The sequence below is a fragment of the Oryzias latipes genome, chromosome 6, assembly GCF_053564925.1.
Source record: "Oryzias latipes strain Hd-rR chromosome 6, Olatipes_Hd-rR_3.1".
Lineage (NCBI taxonomy): Eukaryota > Metazoa > Chordata > Actinopteri > Beloniformes > Adrianichthyidae > Oryzias > Oryzias latipes.
In genome coordinates this window covers 1454364-1472792 of record NC_136242.1, presented here as the reverse complement: position 1 = coordinate 1472792, position 18429 = coordinate 1454364, and the positions used below count along the sequence as shown (strand labels likewise).

The 18429-nt window shown below is 43.9% G+C and overlaps 1 protein-coding gene across 8 annotated transcripts in view; it reads right to left on the bottom strand.

Annotated features, from left to right (window-relative positions):
* Positions 1-18429, bottom strand: part of mical2b (microtubule associated monooxygenase, calponin and LIM domain containing 2b) — a 65646-nt gene that overhangs the window by 32746 nt on the left and 14471 nt on the right. For all 8 annotated transcript variants that reach the window (XR_013656257.1, XM_023955417.2, XM_023955422.2 and 5 more), the window contains exons 2-9: positions 10790-11142; positions 7540-7747; positions 6358-6474; positions 5991-6092; positions 4218-4373; positions 4040-4140; positions 301-558; positions 107-222 (exon numbers count right to left, since the gene is read on the bottom strand). Coding sequence is in view for 7 of the 8 variants with exons in the window: in XM_023955417.2 (XP_023811185.1) it covers positions 107-222; positions 301-558; positions 4040-4140; positions 4218-4373; positions 5991-6092; positions 6358-6474; positions 7540-7747; positions 10790-11053 (1322 nt within the window). In the remaining variant the exon portion in view is untranslated. The remainder of the gene's footprint in view (positions 1-106; positions 223-300; positions 559-4039; positions 4141-4217; positions 4374-5990; positions 6093-6357; positions 6475-7539; positions 7748-10789; positions 11143-18429) is intronic.

Sequence of the window (18429 nt, the reverse complement as noted above, 5' to 3'; positions counted from 1 at the left end):
ATCTTTTGAAGCTGCATTTTTTTCTTCTGCTTCTGATTCACAGTGATTTGAATAAAGAAATACTCAGATTTGGAGCTCAATATGTGGCCTTTAGAAAGGTGCTCACCTCTCTGCGAGGATCTCCAGAGGACTCCGGCCCTGCGCCCAAGCCCTCACCATCCACGCGGCATCGAAGGCAGCCAGGAACCCCCGAGCACAGCCCGTCCCCATGGGCCAGAAGGGCTGTGAGCACAGAGCAGCCAGTTAAAACACACACATAGTGGTGAGGGTTTGATCCCGTGTAAAAGCAACCCGTCCTACCTCCAGGAGGCTGTCCCCCACCAGCGCCACCAGCAGCTGGTGCCCGTGCTTCTCCCGGATCAAGGCGGCGTTCTCAGAGGCGTACATGCAGGTGAAGTCAAACATGGCCACGTCAGGCTGCCTGTAGTGGTTAAGGGCAAAGTCCAAAGATGGGAGCTCATAGTTGGTGGCAAAGTCAGCAGCTTCACGGGCGTAGGAGCGCAGTGCTTCCTGGCTGACGTTGTCGGCTCCGAGCAGCCGCTCCGTCTCTATGAAGTCCTGCGGTCGGATGGAAAAATGGTTTAAAGCAGCTGTTTGACAAACAGTTCAACGAGCAGCGGTTAGGACAGGGCGGTTAGCAGACAAACGTCTTTGCTACCACTACAACCCGAGCGTGGGGGCTGAAATGACAAAGTCTGGGAGAATGGCTGACCCGGCCGACTCTTCACTCAGCACCACCGAGCAATGTAAGACGAGAGGGGGTCTGGGCAGAGGGGGCCAGCACCTGTGTGTGCTCATTACTGAGCCGTTTCACAGCCGGCTCCAGCGTCTGGTGGTTCTGCCTTAACCAACTCAAGCCTTTGTCACAGCTGCCATACAGGTGGATACGGGTGGCTGTAGGGGGGAGAAATGGACAAATCTGTAGATGGACCCACAGAATATCAAGGTCCACTCTGTAACGGGAAAGTCGTGCGTTTATCTTTTTTCACTCCCTCCAAAACCCTGCAAAGTTGGAGGTAGAGCGTTTAGCCACCAAGCCTGTTTTATGGAATAAGCTCCCAGCTCATGGAAGAGAGGCCGACACAGTTTCTACATTCAAAGTTAGACTGAAAACATTCTGAGTTTATTTAACTTAATGTTCATTTGTTTATATTAAACTTAACAATAAAAATAAAGTTGTTAGTAGAAGTTTGAAGCTCAAGATTCAAAATTCCTTTATTTTTGTCATTGTCAGTGAAACAACGTCAAGAACAGTCACTCAGTTCAATTCACCACATAAATACCCAATAAAGAAATGAATAACCAAAGTGCAGAATCAGTACAAAAAGAAGCACAACAAGGACCAAACAAAATAAACAAATACATAAGACATTCAGTGTACACAAATTTAAAGTCAGTAGCAGCTTAGTGTTGATGTGTAGCAATGCAATTCAGTTCACAGTGTACTCAGAAGAGAAGAAGATTTGGGGGGGGGGGGGGGGGGGACAGTAGGTGGGCAGAACTGCTCAGCAGCCGCACAGCCTGTGGATAAAGGCTGTCACTCAGTCTGGTTGTTCTGGCCTGGATGGACCGGTACCTCCTTCCTGAGGGCAGCAGATGGAGGAGATGGGGGGGCTTGATGGTGCTGGTCATGCAGGATGTCGTGGACTCTCTTTAGACATCACAACCACACTAAAATCCAGATGTCAGAACACTGCTGATGGCACAGTCGCTGAAGTTCACCATCAGCTGCCTGGAGGTTTAAGCCGTGTTTAGCTTCCTCAGGTAGTCCAGGCGTTGTTGGGCCTTGCCCACCACTGAGGCGGTGTGTGGACCCCAGGATAGGTCTTCAGTCAGAGTGACCCCCAGAAATTTAAAACTGGTCCCCCTCTCAACCTGATGGTTCTTACTGCATCTATGGAAGTCAACAATAGTTTCCTTGGTCTTTTTGATGTTTGGAATCAAGTTGTTATTGTTGCACCATGACACCAAGTGCTGCACTTCTGCCCTGTAGTCTGTTTCATTATTGTCATTGGTAAGTCCAAGAACTGTGGTGTCGTCAGCAAATATGACAATGAGGTTGGATGAACATGGACAGAGTAGAACATTGGTCTCAGCACACACCCATGGGGGGCCCCTGTATGGATTAAAACAGTGGATGATGTGTACTTTCCCATTCTAACACTCTGTTTGCAGTTACCGTATTTTCCGGACTATAAGTCGCTCCGGAGTATAAGTCGCACCAGCCCAAAAATGCATTATAAAGTAGAAAAAAAACACAGATAAGTCGCACTGGACTGTAAGTCGCATTTTGACGGGAAATTTATTTGACAAAATCTGGGACCAAGAACTAATAAGTTCCACAACCTCATATGACACAATCATAGCAGACTGTTTATCTCATAATTTCACAGTAATTCTTTCTCATACTTATTTATTTATTCTTTTCATGAAGCATCATTGGCCAACTAATACTCTGTTTTCATCCTGTATTTGTAGAAACAGTTGTCATTTTTATTGCATTTCTGAATCTATGAAATCATTGGAAAATAGAATATTATGTTTTTAGCCTTCAAGATCTTACTGTAAGTACTGTAAGTACTGTTTGCTGATTCTCTGAGTCACTTAACATCCTCTAAACACTTAACATACCTCATACATCAAATTGACCCAGGAACATCATCTCTGTTCCTCACAAATGAACTTAACAGGAGGGTTAACAATGTATTTATTTCAATTTATTTCTAATATAAGTCGCTGCGGAGTATAAGTCGCACCACTTGCCAAACTATGAAAAAAAGGGCGACTTATAGTCCGGAAAATACGGTAGTTAAAAAATCTGTAGTCCAGTTGCACAGTGTGGTGTTAAGTCCAAGATGGTGTAGCTGGGCCCCAAGATTGAACGGCCGAATGACATTAAAGGTCAAACTGTAGTCCACAAAAAGAAGTTTTTCTAGGCATTTTGTGGGGATGGAAGTGAGTGAAAGTTAGTATGTAGTCATTCAGACATGTGACCTTAGATTGGTTAGGAATAAGGACTATGGTAGCAGATTTGAAACTGGAGAAACTATGGTACACTGGGGTTCTGTCCTCTACCCTCTACTTCTACTCTTCTACTCTCCTCTATCCTTGATTATTATTTATCATTTAGTTCTTCATGCTTCTGTTTGGTGCAGTGCGATTCATGTACGGTCAATAAGTACGTGTACCTGGTCTCTGGCTTGCCTCCACTACTGCTCCTACATCTGGTTTTGGATTCTGTCTCCGGCTCGTCTCGCACCCCCAGCCGTCCCCCAACTTTGTCTGGATGAAGCTCGTCTGCTGGACTTCTTAAGCATGTAGTTGTAGTTAGATAAGCTAATTGTTTTCTAATAGTTCTGGTACATCGCCTGTCCATCCTGGGGGAGGATCCCTCATTCATGTGGACACACCTGAGGTTTCTTAGTTTTTTCCAGATTCCGTTCTTTGTTTTTTTTTAGGAGTTTTTCCTTACAGCGAAGGGGGGTCTAAGGGCAGGAATGTTCAGTTTAGTTTAGTCTGTTTGGTTAAAGTTTTAGTATTATCCTAGTGAATTCTAAGCATCTATGATCCTTTATATTGTATGTCTACCTTACAATTACCGATACGAAGCCCATTGAGACGACTGTTGTTGTGAATTTGGGCTATATAAATAAAACTGAAATAAAATTGATTTGCACACTGCACATACCGTGTGCTCCTTGTGTGGAGCCTTATGTCTCATGTGCACACCCTGTGCATGCGGCCAGTAAGGAGCCAGTACCGACACCTTAAAAATGACTACAGCGTGGCTTAACGACACTGTGTGACAGTATCACCTACACTTACCACGCGCACAACAATGGTGCGTTCCATTTTCCAAACATCCATTGAGGTGGTTTCACGAGCCTTAAGGTAAATGTAAAACACACCTGCGCCTCCTTTAATGCGCCGCCGCTCTTCTCTACAACCCTCTACAGGCCCAGACAACCCAAACACCCGCAGCACCAATACGGGTCAGCCCCCGTACAGATGGAGGTTCTGGTTTAAAGGACAGACTCACTTTTAGGATGACCCCTTTGTCCAGCAAGCTCTGCTTCTTGGCCGTCATTACAAAGTAGTGGGTGTTGTCTTTGTAGTACACGATATTCTCCAGGTCAATTCCTGAAAACATGAACGTGACTGTTGAGCAGAGCGCCACAGAGATGAACATCCGGCGCTTTGACATCAGCGCCTCTCACCCGTTTCCTCTTTCAGGTCTAGGAAGAACTTCTGGTTGAAGATAAAGGCCACGCCGCTGATTTCCTCCACTTTGGCTTCGGCTGTGGTGTTCCTGTTGACAAAGTTAGCTGTAATGGCGATGGCCAACTTCCCTCGGAATTCTTTACGACGGAAACCTGACAGAAAACAGAAAACACAGAGGTAAAACTAAAAACCGAAAGGAAAGGCATCGAAAGTGTTCATAGTCTAGCAGAAATGAACATGATCTCAGTGGCATGAGAATGAAATCCATCACAGATGATGCAGACACCCTAAAAGCCAATCCAGTTCTGGCCTGAAGGGCAGCTCCTCCCACTAGGGATGTCATTGGATTTTAAGCATCTGCCAGTATGGAGTCCCGATCCAATACTTTTGTGACACATTTAAAAAATAATACATTTAGTTCACAGATCCAGGTTGTGCCGGATTTTTATTTTATTCACCTTCTTTTATCGTTTAACACTTAACCAGAGCACTTCTGTGAAATAGCTTAAGCAATCAAGTAAAACCATCACCAAGAAAAAATAGTTAACAATTAACTAGCACAATAAAAAGGTGATAATTAGTCATGTAAGAGAAACTGAGTATCCTCAGAGCTCTTGACCATTTCCAATCAAATGTGATTCTTATTTCTATTGCAAATAAAAAAATGTGAAAATACGTTCTTCCAAAGATTGTTGTAGCATAAATATGATGATGAGTATTCGGGACTAACTCATAACAATGAAACCGTTTTTTGGTTTTGCAGATCACTTTTCCCGGAGTTTGCACTTTGTAGACGGTCCCTTAGCAGCTCTCACCGTCTGCCGCATGGAGAGAGACGATCTCATTAGAAACAAAAACCTAGTCTTTTTTCTTTGAAAACTCTTTGTGGGTCGTTGTTTTGGCTAAGACAAAACTCAAGAGACATAATTTTAAATGACTAAACATTTAATGATTTTAAATATTTATTGAAAGGGTTTTGAGCTTTAATCTATGAACTTCTAACTTTACTACGGTGGGTTTCAAATTATTATGTCAATTGTATTTAAGGGTTAATTAGATAAAAAATCTTTGTCTTTCATTTAACTTCATGATTGATTTTGTATCTCTGGGTTCTTTGGATCAATCTCAGACACCTGTGATAATTAGTTTGCCAGGCGAGTTCAATTAAAGGAACACCCACTTTCACTGACTCTGAAACTACATGATCCGGACCATGTGATCGGATCAGGAAACCCCTCCCACATCTGCGGTGCCACATTGCATCCTGGAGAGGCTCACCAAAAACTTAAAGTGGCTCTGGATCTTCCCAACACACCTTCTTTTAATGCTGAACGGACTTTCTCTGTAAGCTTTTCTAAATCACTTGTTTGTTCTACTAAGCAGACGGATGAGAAACATACTGAGAACATATTCAGCCTTCATGCAGCACAAACTATGGGGCTATGCAGCCGTTTAAATTACTGCTGAAAATTACCGAAAAGGTTAAAAAGGTGATCCTGCTGTGTGTGTGTGTGGGGGGGGGGGGGGGGGGGGGGGGGTTACATCAAAGAAAATTGGTGGTTTATAAACAAGAGAAGAAGCCTGACCATGTAAAATGGGTGTGTTTGCAGAGTCTAATCCTGAAGAATTCACACCCTGAAGATGAACGAGGAAAAGCTTCCAGACTTCCCACCCTCTTCTCCTCACTTCCAGCAACAACAGGTCTGATGCTGCAGGAAAACCAAGACACAGCTCCTCCACCTGTCATCCACATCCACCTCACTTCTCACCATCCAGAGTGTCCTTGCGCCCGTCAGCTCCAATCACCACGTCAAAGTCAAAGTTGGACACGGGATGGCTGGCGGGCCGGACCTCAGCTCGCCACCCCGGACCTGAGAAAGCAGGAAATGGGAGATGAGAAGGCCTTCACAAAGGAAACCTGGTGTTGGGGTGAATCAGAAGCCAGCTCCCAACATAATCTATTATTAGAGGTATCCCTCTGTCTCCACAAGCATTTCTCATCATTCGACACTTTCCATATATAGCTGAGAAATGCAGGCCGCTGCACATCACGGACAGGCACACGCAGATAATGCCACACAGGCCTGGACCTCCAACACCTGAGGCTCCCGATAACCGGGACAGAACAGATCTTACCGTCCTGACTCTGCTCCTCTGGCGGCTCAAGCAGTTTGACAAACTCCACGTTGACGTGGATCTCCACTCCCAGGATCAGGCTGACTTTGAGCAGCATCAGCTGCAGCTGGCGAATGCCTGCAGGAGACACAGGCGCAACTCAAACGTCAGCACACAGCAGTGTTACGGCTGTAGCCGTATTAGATTTTGTTTTGTTTGTTTGTTCTGTGTTTTGTGTATTTTTGTATCGGAGTGGGACTTCTGTGTTTTTTGGATCTTTGGGTTTGTATTCTTTGTCTGATTATTTTCAGGTGTGGTGGCAAGGTTGTGGCCTCCCATTGGACTAGCTGGTGGAGGCAGCCTTTAAAGCCACCATTTGGACATCCAGTCAGTGGGAGGGGAGCCTTGCTGCAACAGTCTCCACTGCAGCTTGGCCCTCTTCTCCATTTTGGTTTTGATTTCACCTCTTGTTTAGTTGTGTGTTGCACTTTAGTATTTTGTATTCGTAGTTCTTCGTAGTTTGTATTGTTTGTGCCCACTCTGATTTAGTCTTTTGGTTTATAGTTATTTAAGTGAAGCTGTAGGGGTGAACTGCCATTTTGTTTAGTACATGTTTTCTCCTTTTTTTGTTAGGTTAGGGAGGTCAGAGTTTTGTCATTTATTTCCCTTTCCTTTCATTTACAGGTAAGATTACATGTTTCAGTTAGTTGGGGTTTTGTTTGTTATTTTGGCCTTGGTTCACCCTGAAGCCTTTTAGCTTCACTTTTAGTTCTTGTTTTTGTTTTTTTGTTTATTTGTAAATAAATTTGGTTATTTTATGGAGACATTTGTTTGGTGTTTTGTGTTGCAGTTAATTTAGTAGCCAAAACTTTACTTTTTTTATGTTATGCCCCCCTAGCACCCCTAGACATAGAAGGGGGCGTAACAGCAGAAGCGGTTTTCAGTGCAGGTGGAGCTCACTGAGGCATTCCAAAAACTACATTTCCTCATTTCAGATTGCATAGGTAACATTTCTCTGAGACTTGTTTTTTAGTGGGGATTTCTGAGTGACCATCGTCACACAAACACCCCTGAAAGAAAAAAACGGCGGGAAAGGCTCACACAATCTGAACAAATGTGTTTTTTGATTGTCAGCAAAGAAGACTCCAAAGCAGCCCGATTTCTACTGAACCCTGCGATAAAAAACCCAAACGTCCCACTCACTGATGTGATCCAGAGACCCAGCGCAGAATTTGCCGTAGAACTTTTTGGCCCCGAGGCCCCTGAGGTCGTGGATGGTGTAGGGCCAGAGGTGGAGCACATTGTTCCTGGAGAAGGCGTCTCTCTTCTCGATGACCACGACTTTGCAGCCCAGCAGGGCCAACTCAATGGCTGTCCGCAGGCCACAAGGACCCCCCCCAATGATGAGGCACTGAGGAGCAGAAAACAGGGTTTTTGGTGTTTAACATGGTCTTCTGGCGCTTTTCTGACGAGAAAAGGACATGTTTTCAAAAACATTAAGCTTGAGATGACATTTCTGAGTATTTCTTTATTCAAATCGTGAATCCAAAGCAGAAAAAAAAATGCTGTTCAACAAAAGCCTGTAGGTGCTCTGCAGACAACAGGTTTTTGATTTGGGCTAAAAAAATGCATAAAGACCACTGGAAACACTTTAAAAATAAATCAAAAGATGATGGACCTTTGATTATTTTGAATTTTGTCTTTGTGAAAGTCTTCCTTTTATGAAGCTGGATTCATTTTAATTCAATTTGATTCATTTAGCCCAATAATACGTGGTGCAGGCCGTGGCGCAGTGGGTAGGGCGGCCGACCTCTGATGGGAATATTGCATGTTTGATTCCTGCCTTGCCCATGACCCTGAACCCCACGTTGGCTCTGAGGGAAAGTTCAGCAGCGGAGTGTGGAAATTGGTGAAGGTAGAGAAGCGCTTTAAAGGTATTTACCAGTTCCCATCTACAACAACATGAAGCCTCAACAGGCTTCATATCGCTAAATGTACAAAAATAAAATCCAGAAGCTGATTGCTAAACTAAACAGATGGGCATCCCTGCCCTTAGATCCTCCTCGTCGGTAAGGAAAAACTCCTAAAAAAATAAACTGATTCCTGGGGAAAACAGAAAAACATCAGGGATGTCCACAAGTATCCGTTTTACTTTCTGGGCCAAGTTAGACGAAAGGAGATAATGGATTTGCTTGGAAAAAGTTTAGAATTTTGATGATTCAGGCAGAAAACTCAACTTTGGTTTCAGCAAACCACACGTACTCTTGATCTGAACAACAAATGTAAAAAGGGGTTAGAAAGGAAGTTTACTACTCTGGTATTTATTCTGTCACTTTAAACGTCCTCACAGACATGAAGGTTCACTGCAATCACTCTGATCAGGAAACCTATGACTGTTTGCCAGAGAAGAACCTGTCATTGTTTTGTTCTGTGTTTGACAGCAGCAGATTAAACACAATGCTTCACTAAGAAACAAAAATGCATTGAGCATTTAAAAAAGTTTAATCCGAGTTTTCCCAACGTTCCTGAATGATTACAGAGAATTTTCGGGTCAGAAAAGGTTTAAGCGGTTCCAGGTTCTGTCTCTGCTTGTTTAGGTTTGAGAACCAACCCCCCCTTCTGGCTTCTTAGGACCATCTTCTCCAAAAAAAAAAAAAAAAAGTTTGAGAAGCCGTTTGGCTGTTATTTTTGGCCAAGCCTTGCCCCCCCCGCAGAAGTCTCATCTTTTTCCTGAAGACTTGAATTCTCTCTGAAGCGGCTCATGCCAGGCTTCACTAACTGATGGCATCATTTGGTTATTTTATCTCCTGTGACTCTGCTTGGGGACACCAAACATTTGTAGTGTGACCAATTCCCTCAGTTATCAAAACAAAAGCTCCTTTTTTCAGCCAATCAGATGCTTCTTCATGGAAGCCAACTATTTTCATATCGAATTCCAAGACGCTTTTTTTTTCCAGGACACATTTAACCCCCGCCCCTTGCTTTTCCTGCTGGTGCTCTGCTCTCTAGAGCTATTGTGGATAGAAACTGAAAATCCTCCAGCTGCCTTCCTGCAGATCCATCCTGGACTGGGCAGGAATTTGTCAAAAGCAGCAGAGGATCTTCCCACAGCTCTGACCTCCTTACCTCCACACTTAAAGCATCCATGACCTTAAACATCTTGCAGGGGTTACAAACAAGCCGTGCTTAAGAAAACACATGTGCAGAAGTTTTACAAGAACGCCTTCATGATTTAGAGAGGGATTGGGAGAAGGTGAGGAGGTCAGATGAGACCAACATGGAGCTCTTTGGCATCAACTCAACGGGTCATGTTTGGAGGAAAATGCTGCCAATGACCCCAAAAAAAATAACCACCCCAACTGTTCAAGCATGAAGGTGGAAACATTATGGTTTGGGGGTCTTTTTCTGTACAGGGACACTTCACTGTGTGGATGGGAGGAGCCATGTACCACCAAATCCTGGAAGGAGTGAGAACCTCCTTCCCTCCACCAGGAGGCTTCAAATGGGCCATTGATGGATCTTCCTACATAATGACCCAAAATATACCACCAAAAACACAAAGGAACGGCTGAAGAAGAAGCATATCAACGTCATGGAGCGGCCCAGCCAGGCTCTGGATCTCATTCCTATAGAAAAGCTATAGAGAGAGCTGAAGCTCAGAGTTGCTAGGCAACAGCCACCAAATCAGAAAGATTCAGAAGTCATTTGTAAAGAAGAGTGGAGTAGAATTCCTCCTGATATGTGCAGAAACCTGCTCTTCAACCACAAGAGACCTCTGTGCTGATAAATAAGGGTTTTACCACAAAGTACTAAATCTTTCTGGCAAGAGGGTTCAAAGATAAATGGATATATTTCCCCATTCTGGGACTATTACAGTCAGTAGGGGTTATTTTCTGTCTCACTGTTCAAATGAACCTACCATTAGAATGACAGACTGTCAAACTTGGTTTTAAGTGGAAAATCTTCAAAATCAGCAGCAGATCAAACACTCATTTCTTTCTCTGCATCTCCTGCAACAGCCATCAAAAAGAGCCTGTTTAGCTGCTTTAATATCATCTTCATGCTTAGTTTTTGTTTTGGAAGGTTTGTGGCTTTTTAAAGAGGTTTGTTTTTGTTTACTGGTATGTTGTTGGGGTTTCCTGTTGGTTTTATTCAGCTGAGGGAGGGGCTAAAATATTTTGAAAGCATCTTTTTCTGAAATGTAAAGGTAAATGTATTCGATGCATTTTTAACAGGACGAAAGAATTTTGAAGCAGCAATAAGACATTTGACTGAATTCTGGTTGGGCTTCAAACTGAGAAAATGACTTGGCTGGAAGAAGCATTTATCCTGAACAGAGATTGGAAGGTAACCTGGCATATGGGGAGTTGATGCATGGACTCATTCCCTCAGGGAGGGAACTCTGCATTGTGCCACTAAACATCATCCATCCGCTGTGGGTAGACTTTCTCACCCTGGTGCTTTGGCAGGCTTTGTTCTGGTTGTAGACCTTCTGCTGGGCCCGCTTGTCCAGTTTAGCCCACAGGGCTTTGACCTTCCAGGAGCTGACTGCGGCCTTCAGAGAGCTGTAGAAGTTGCTGCAGTCCAGAGGGTCCAGCTCCAGCTGTCTGCAGAGGATGCTGAAGGCCTGCAGAGTCCCTTTGCAGGTGCACGCCTGGACAAAGTTCTCAAACAGCTGGCTGGCCTGAGCTGTGCGCTCATCCTCCGTCTCACCCATGTGCTCCAAAAATATTCAGCTCCGATCTCCACCGTTCTCTCCTCCTTCCAATGTCCTGGTTCAGGAGGGCTGGCGTGTTCAGAAGGTTCCTGAAAAGAGGGCAAAAAAAAAGGTCAAGAAAGGAAGTCTGCTCTTTTATGTGCTTTGATCCAGAGGATCCAGATTTACTGAAGCTCGGAAGAACCTTGAAGAGCTTTTAATGAATTAAGAACATCAGAAAGAGTACCTTAAAGTTCACTGAAGTTATTGGAAGGAAGGAAGGAAGGAAAAACTATTAATCCCGAGGGAAATTGGGTTCCACTACAACTCGAACAGGAGCAGACATACAACAGGAACACACACACACATTTCAGAGTTGACTGAGGTTGTTTTGCTGTCTTGACGCCAGCTGTGATGCCAGCTGTGGCGTAGGCTAGCGTGCACATGGTCCACAGTGGTGGTGGTGGGGGGTCTTTGGTGACAAAAAAAGTCGTATCTAAACACTGCGTACGATGTGTAGATACAAGAAAAAAACTACACTGTTCACACAAACAGCACATATGCAGACACAAAACAATACACGAGGTTCAGGGGGGTTGGGAGGATGGGGGGCCCCCATGAGACCTGTCCATGAGCCAGGCACATTCCTCCAGACAGAATTTAGTTATTCAACAACTGAACAACTTTATAATTACATTGAAACCATTCAATTGATCAAACCAGAAAAAGAACAGCAGCGATCGCCTGCATGTTTTCAGCTTCTCTGCTGTGATCTCACATTTCTGCTCAGGTCCACACCTCCAGCAGCACCAACCAAACTCCTGACTCACCGACCAAACTCCTGACTCACCGACCAAACTCCTGACTCACCGACCAAACTCCTGACTCACCGACCAAACTCCTGACTCACCGACCAAACTCCTGACTCACCGACCAAACTCCTGACTCACCGACCAAACTCCTGACTCACCGACCAAACTCCTGACTCACCGACCAAACTCCTGACTCACCGACCAAACTCCTGACTCACCGACCAAACTCCTGACTCACCGACCAAACTCCTGACTCACCGACCAAACTCCTGACTCACCGACCAAACTCCTGACTCACACACCAAACTCCTGACTCACACACCAAACTCCTGACTCACACACCAAACTCCTGACTCACACACCAAACTCCTGACTCACACACCAAAATCCTGACTCACACACCAAAATCCTGACTCACCGACCAAACTCCTGACTCACCGACCAAACTCCTGACTCACCGACCAAACTCCTGACTCACCGACCAAACTCCTGACTCACCAACCAAACTCCTGACTCACCAACCAAACTCCTGACTCACCGACCAAACTCCTGACTCACCAACCAAACTCCTGACTCACCAACCAAACTCCTGACTCACCAACCAAACTCCTGACTCACCAACCAAACTCCTGACTCACCGACCAAACTCCTGACTCACCGACCAAACTCCTGACTCACCAACCAAACTCCTGACTCACCGACCAAACTCCTGACTCACCAACCAAACTCCTGACTCACCAACCAAACTCCTGACTCACCGACCAAACTCCTGACTCACCAACCAAACTCCTGACTCACCAACCAAACTCCTGACTCACCAACCAAACTCCTGACTCACCAACCAAACTCCTGACTCACCGACCAAACTCCTGACATGCCGTCTCCTCCAGCAATGCCTGATGGGATTAGTGCGCTCAGCTGGGGAGTCATGGGAGCATGACATCGCCACGGCTTCACGCCAGCTTAAAGAGATGCAAAGCAAACAAGACTTTCCTGGTCCTTGCTGAACAAACCCTTCGCGGGTCACTTCCTGTTCGGCCTCCGGAGTCCCGTGATCTGCTGCGTCTTTGCCTGCAGGAACGTTCATGCCTTTACTTTCCGAACAAATGTTTCTTGTGTTTTTTCTTTTGCTTTTTGAAATGAAGACACCCTAGCAGCTCTACAAATGCTGAAAAAGTGAGATGGACATTAACCAAAGGAGAAGCGTGTGACCCTGTCAAAATAAAAGCTCACAGGAAAGGTTTTTTTCTAAAAAAGAACTATCCACTGAAAAAGTTCTTAGCTTTCCTGCAATTTGCATCACATCAGGAGAAACTTTTGCTGATAAGATGCTTCTTTCCTGAGGACTTTGTGCTGACGTTCAGTGTAAAACACCTAAACCTAAAATTAATTTAGTAGGGGTGTAACGATTAATCGATTGATCCATTTCTATTCCTACGATCCAAACAGAATGATCCGTCTGAGGCGGATAAAACTAACCATTGAAAAATCGTTTCAAAATGAAATAAATCGATAATCAAATCATATTGGAAGATACTATTTAGATCGAGACATGGAGAGTTTATTTTACTATAAAGTAAAAATTACCAAGTGCATCACAGCAGACAACACACATGTGATGTCATCAAGAACACATCGTCCATCATTCGAGTCCAATGTGTGGACAGACTTTGAATAAAGTCATGTGACCATCCAGTGTCTAGAATGTTCTAAGAATGTTCCCTTTGGATTCTTTGGATGTGGAAAAACAACAGTGGTGAACTTTAGGAAACTAACATGTGAATGGATTTGACATTCATTCTAGTTTACTTGTTTGTTTGGACACAGATTTCATTAACTTGATGATCTGGAAGAAATCCAAGAATCTGGAAAACAGTTCAGTAGCAGGAATTTCTGTCTGAGTCTGACTGCTGGAAGTTTTGGATAAAGATGATCTGGATCCATTTGGGTCAGAGAATTGGATCATTAAAAATGAACAAATATCTAAATTGATTGATATAGCCAAATATGGACACAAATATGGAATTGCATTGTTGTTTATATGAATCATTACACTCCGATCATTTAGGTCACTACTGTTGAACACAGAGAAACACTGAGACTCTTCAGTCTTTCTGGATGTTTCCTGAACCTTTTTTCTCCGTCAGTCTTCAGCGGACTCTGCCAAACCTAAGCAGAAGGTGAGCCATGACTGTCCAACCCGTTTTCTCCATCGGTACAGGAAAGGTCAGGCTCAAACTAAAAGGTTGAATATTTCATAGGAAGTTTGGGAGCTGAGGTTAAGAACTTTACTTTTCTTTACAGCCAATTGGATTTCTTTTACACAGAGGTTTTCATAAAAATAAGACAAAGACTGTAATCTGAACACCATCTCACTGGACTGTAAACTCCAAAAACACCAAAGCTGAATAAAAACAAAAGGCTTCAAATGAACAAAGGGGTATTTATCAAAAAGCAAAGAAGAAACCAGAGAGAGCAGATGTTGGCATGAACCAACATCTGCTCATTGACTGCAAAAGAGGGCCCTCTTTGCCCTCTTTGCAGTCAATGAAGGTGATAGCTGCTTTCTTTTTTGTTTAAACAGCTTACTTGTTTATCAGTTACCGGGGTTTGAACTTTTTAAAGTCTAAACTTTAGTTGATATAAAAACGTTTTAGCAGCAAAAGATGAGATTTCTCTACTAGTTCAATATAAGAGATTTTTGCAGAACATTCGGGTTTTATTTTAGAAAATGGATTCACTGTAAATCCCAAACAACCGGGTGAGTTTGTTCACTCACTGAAGCCCATCCCTCTTAGGGAGGAGTTTCCGATCCAGATCCTGATATGACACCGATGGAGAACACGGACGCTCTGGTTTCAAATACGCACACAACCACAGCAGATCCAGTGTCCAAAAGGCCTGGAACTATATCAGCCATGAGATCCATGAGCACTGGCGGCTGAGGCACAGCGTCTTTTCTGTCCCTGCAGAGTCAACAGAAACAAAAGCTAAGCCCCAAATCCTTCAGCAGATCCAACACAGAGGGGTTCACAGCTCCCTCTTTCAACAGACTGAACCCTCAATGGTTAGTGCACACGCACCTCGTGAAGTTGGAGGACCGGTCCATGCAAAGGTTCCATCACTGACAGTGGAGGAAAGTAGGAGATGCAATGAGATCCTACATTCCTGGGAGTATTTCCCTAAATGCCCAGCCAGTCCAGAAACAGACGGAGTGGACAGAACTGCTCCAGAACATCCCTAACTCCAGAACATTCAAATGGAACTGCAGGGATCAAAACGCTGCCACTCAGATCCCAGCTGGACTTGAAGGTGACCAGGCTCAAAGCTGACATACACGCTCCTTTGGATCCAAGGATCTGACTGGTTCGGGGGCCTCAAAAGTAGCTGGCACCCGGCGAAAACTGGTGAAGTAGTCGCCGCCTAATTTTTGATGCCAACGGTTTGATTTAGTGCCTCGCAGCAAATAATCCGTCCGTGACATGATCATAAATTCACGTTTCCTTTCAGAAATATTCTCTTCTTGTTTACTTCACAGGCGCACTGAAAGGCCCTTGTAAGCGCATTTGTGATTGGTCGATATTTAAGTGGGACTGCGTGCATTCCTGACACCAGCCATCAGCCTCATAATACGCACACACCGGCACAGTGATGCGTGTTCAGGAACACCGTCAACGGGCATTCTTAGCACACCGTGTTCACACTGGCCTGTCACTACCGGATACCAGCGCATGTTCTCCCAGTTGGAGGAGGCCAAGTGGTGCAAATCTGGTGAATTTTGCTCCAGGCTTTTATTTTTTTCTCCACTGCTCTATTCGATATATGAAAGACTCTGTCATAAAACTGCGTCTGGGCACGAACTTCAGTTATTAATTTCTCCTTCATGGTAAATGTTGAAATTGTTGTCATTTTGAAAAGGATGCTGCTCATACGACACAACCAAATCCTGGTATCTGATTGGTCAGTAAAGCTCTCTGCAGCTTTTCGTTTAATTTTTGAAAATTGAAATACGTGCTTGGAGCTCTGGGAACTGGAAGAAGATCCCCCAAATGAAGCTGGCTCTGTGGGTCTGCACCGACTTTTATATGCATATCCATTTTCTCCTTTTTGATGCTTTTAAACAAATCAGACTTTTCTCTTGCTTAATGTTTTGTAGCAGCTGAACTCAAAGTGGAAAGAGCACTTGTTTATAAAGTACTATGTCAACTCGCCTAGTTTCCTTTACAAATGATGGTTCTTCAGGAGCTCCTCTTGAAAAGTTTTGGAAGTTATGTAGAACTTCCAAAACTTTTCACAGGAAAGAGGTTGGGGGAAATCATATTTGTCTTTGAGTTCTAGATTCTGTCCCCGGTTTCCAATCTGCTGAAATAATGATGCAGATGCGTGGAAAATGCAAATAAAGGAAGCTAATTTTCAAAATTTGCCTGGGTGCCCGGCTAATAGTTAGGCCTGGGTGAAAAATCGATTGAATGAATTAATTCAAATTTTTTGTTACGGGCAATTTAAAAAAATAACTAATTGGAGTTTTTGTGTAATGGTGCATTTTTGGCTCCCCAGAGCTTCCGTAGTGTTAGTTTCACACAGCAGTATGGCAAGCGACAAACATCATAGCACACACGAAACTGTTTGTCTCCTTTTAGTCTAGACCACAAAGTGGGACTGAAAACACAGCTGGGACTTTAAGTAAGTAACATTTTTGTTATGGATAAGTGAAAACAGGTGTAGAATAACAAAATAAGACAAAAATTATAGAAAACAAGAAAATTACATAAAACAAAATTATATAAACAACATAAGTCCAAAAGGGAGTGAGAAGAAGAAAAATCTTAACTTTGATTCCAAGAGTTGTTCATTCATCTATTATTCATCCCAGAAATGGGGGTTACATTTGTCTTGCGTTTGATTAAATCAAAGCAAAATTTTCTTTAAGTTGTCTGATGTTTGTAGTTATAGCTTTCCTTAAGGGGGGGGGGGGATCGGAAATCAAATTAAAAAAATAAAATTAGGCCATATCGCCCAGCTTTACTAATAGTATGGTGGCCTCCTGCTCTGAAAACTTTGGAGACAAAAATCTGAGCACGGAGCTGCAGATGCTGAAGCTTATGGGAAAAGTTCTCCTCTGTGGCAGCTGTTCATAGGAACCACATCTGGAAGGAAGCATTCAGGAAGCTCTGACAGAGGAAGTGGTCAAACAATTATGGTTTTTCCTCATTTGTACTTCTTCAACAAGATTTAGAAATGATAGACAGAATTTTCCCAAACTGGGTAGGAGGAGTCGTTCATGCACATTTCACAGAAGGCAAAGGCAGCAGTGAGCTTAGTCACTGGCAGGCGTCTCCAGCCCTGTTCCTCTTGAGCTGCTGATTCAGTCATTCCTGATCAGCTGGATTGACTGAGCCCAGTTCTGATCCAGGTGAGCAGATCTTACTGAAGCAGGGTTAGCTGCAAAACAAGCAGGGCAGCAGCTCAAGAAGAACAGGGCTGGAGACCCCTGTGAGGGTATTCGGTGGGCAAAACCTCACCTGCCAGTGGGGGGATCCATCTCCTTCAAAGCTCCACTGAATCCATCAGACAGCCACCCAAAAGCCGTCAAATAAAGGCGTCTGGCTGAAAGCAGCTCCAACAGCCTCAGGGCAAAAGACCCAGCTGCCAATCAGAATTCAATGTATTAAATATGTAACTGCACCTGTCCTGCAGGTCCTCCAAAAGAGTTTACTCCTTCCTCCTAATCATCCTTCCCCCTCATTTTCTTGCATAAGCAAAAGAAAAGTTTGATTTTTTTTATCCTTAAAAAAAAAAAAAGTAAAAAAGTCAGTCTTTGATTTCATTGTAAACAGACTCATTGGTAAAAAATCTAAAATAAAATGTCTTAATTACCATTAAAAATCAAACCAATGGAAACGCAAAGTCAAAAAGGGGAGGGGTTTCACACAGAACAGAACGGAAATGATCTCAACTATTTCTTAATACTTACATATCTGGGTTTTTGCCATTATTCAAATTCAACCCTTTAAAGTAAAGGCAATACTGTTCCTGGGTCCATGCCTCCACCGCCAGTCTAGAACATCCCTCCCATCTCACAGCACAGAAGATGCATTACTGACTCTACAGGTCATTTTGAGCAGCTGTTTCCGTGTTACCGAGTAGTTCTGTTATGAAGATGATTGAAGTGTCTCTGCTGGATGTGGCCTTTCAAGAAAAGCTGGAATAGATGGCATCCGCTTGCTCTCAAGTGTCCCAGCAGCCTTCAGAAGCTCAAAGGAAAGTTAGCTGTAAAGGCCCCCTCCAAGGAAAAAAAATGTGGGAAACTTGCGTTCCTCCATGAGAAACACTGTGGTTTGAGGCACATCACATGCAGGATCTGCCCCCCCCCCCCCAATTCCTCCCTCCAAGAGTTTGTGCCACAAGTTATTTAAGGCCACAAGATGCTGTTCATGCATCAAATGCTGCAAGGCTTAGGTCAGATTTTCAGCTTAACGAAGAACCAGAACAAAATACACTTCTGTTTCAAGTGAAATCTCTCACAGAAAGGTGCTTCTTCTGGAGCTAAACCTCTGGGTCAATCCCCTTACTGACGGTGTGTTT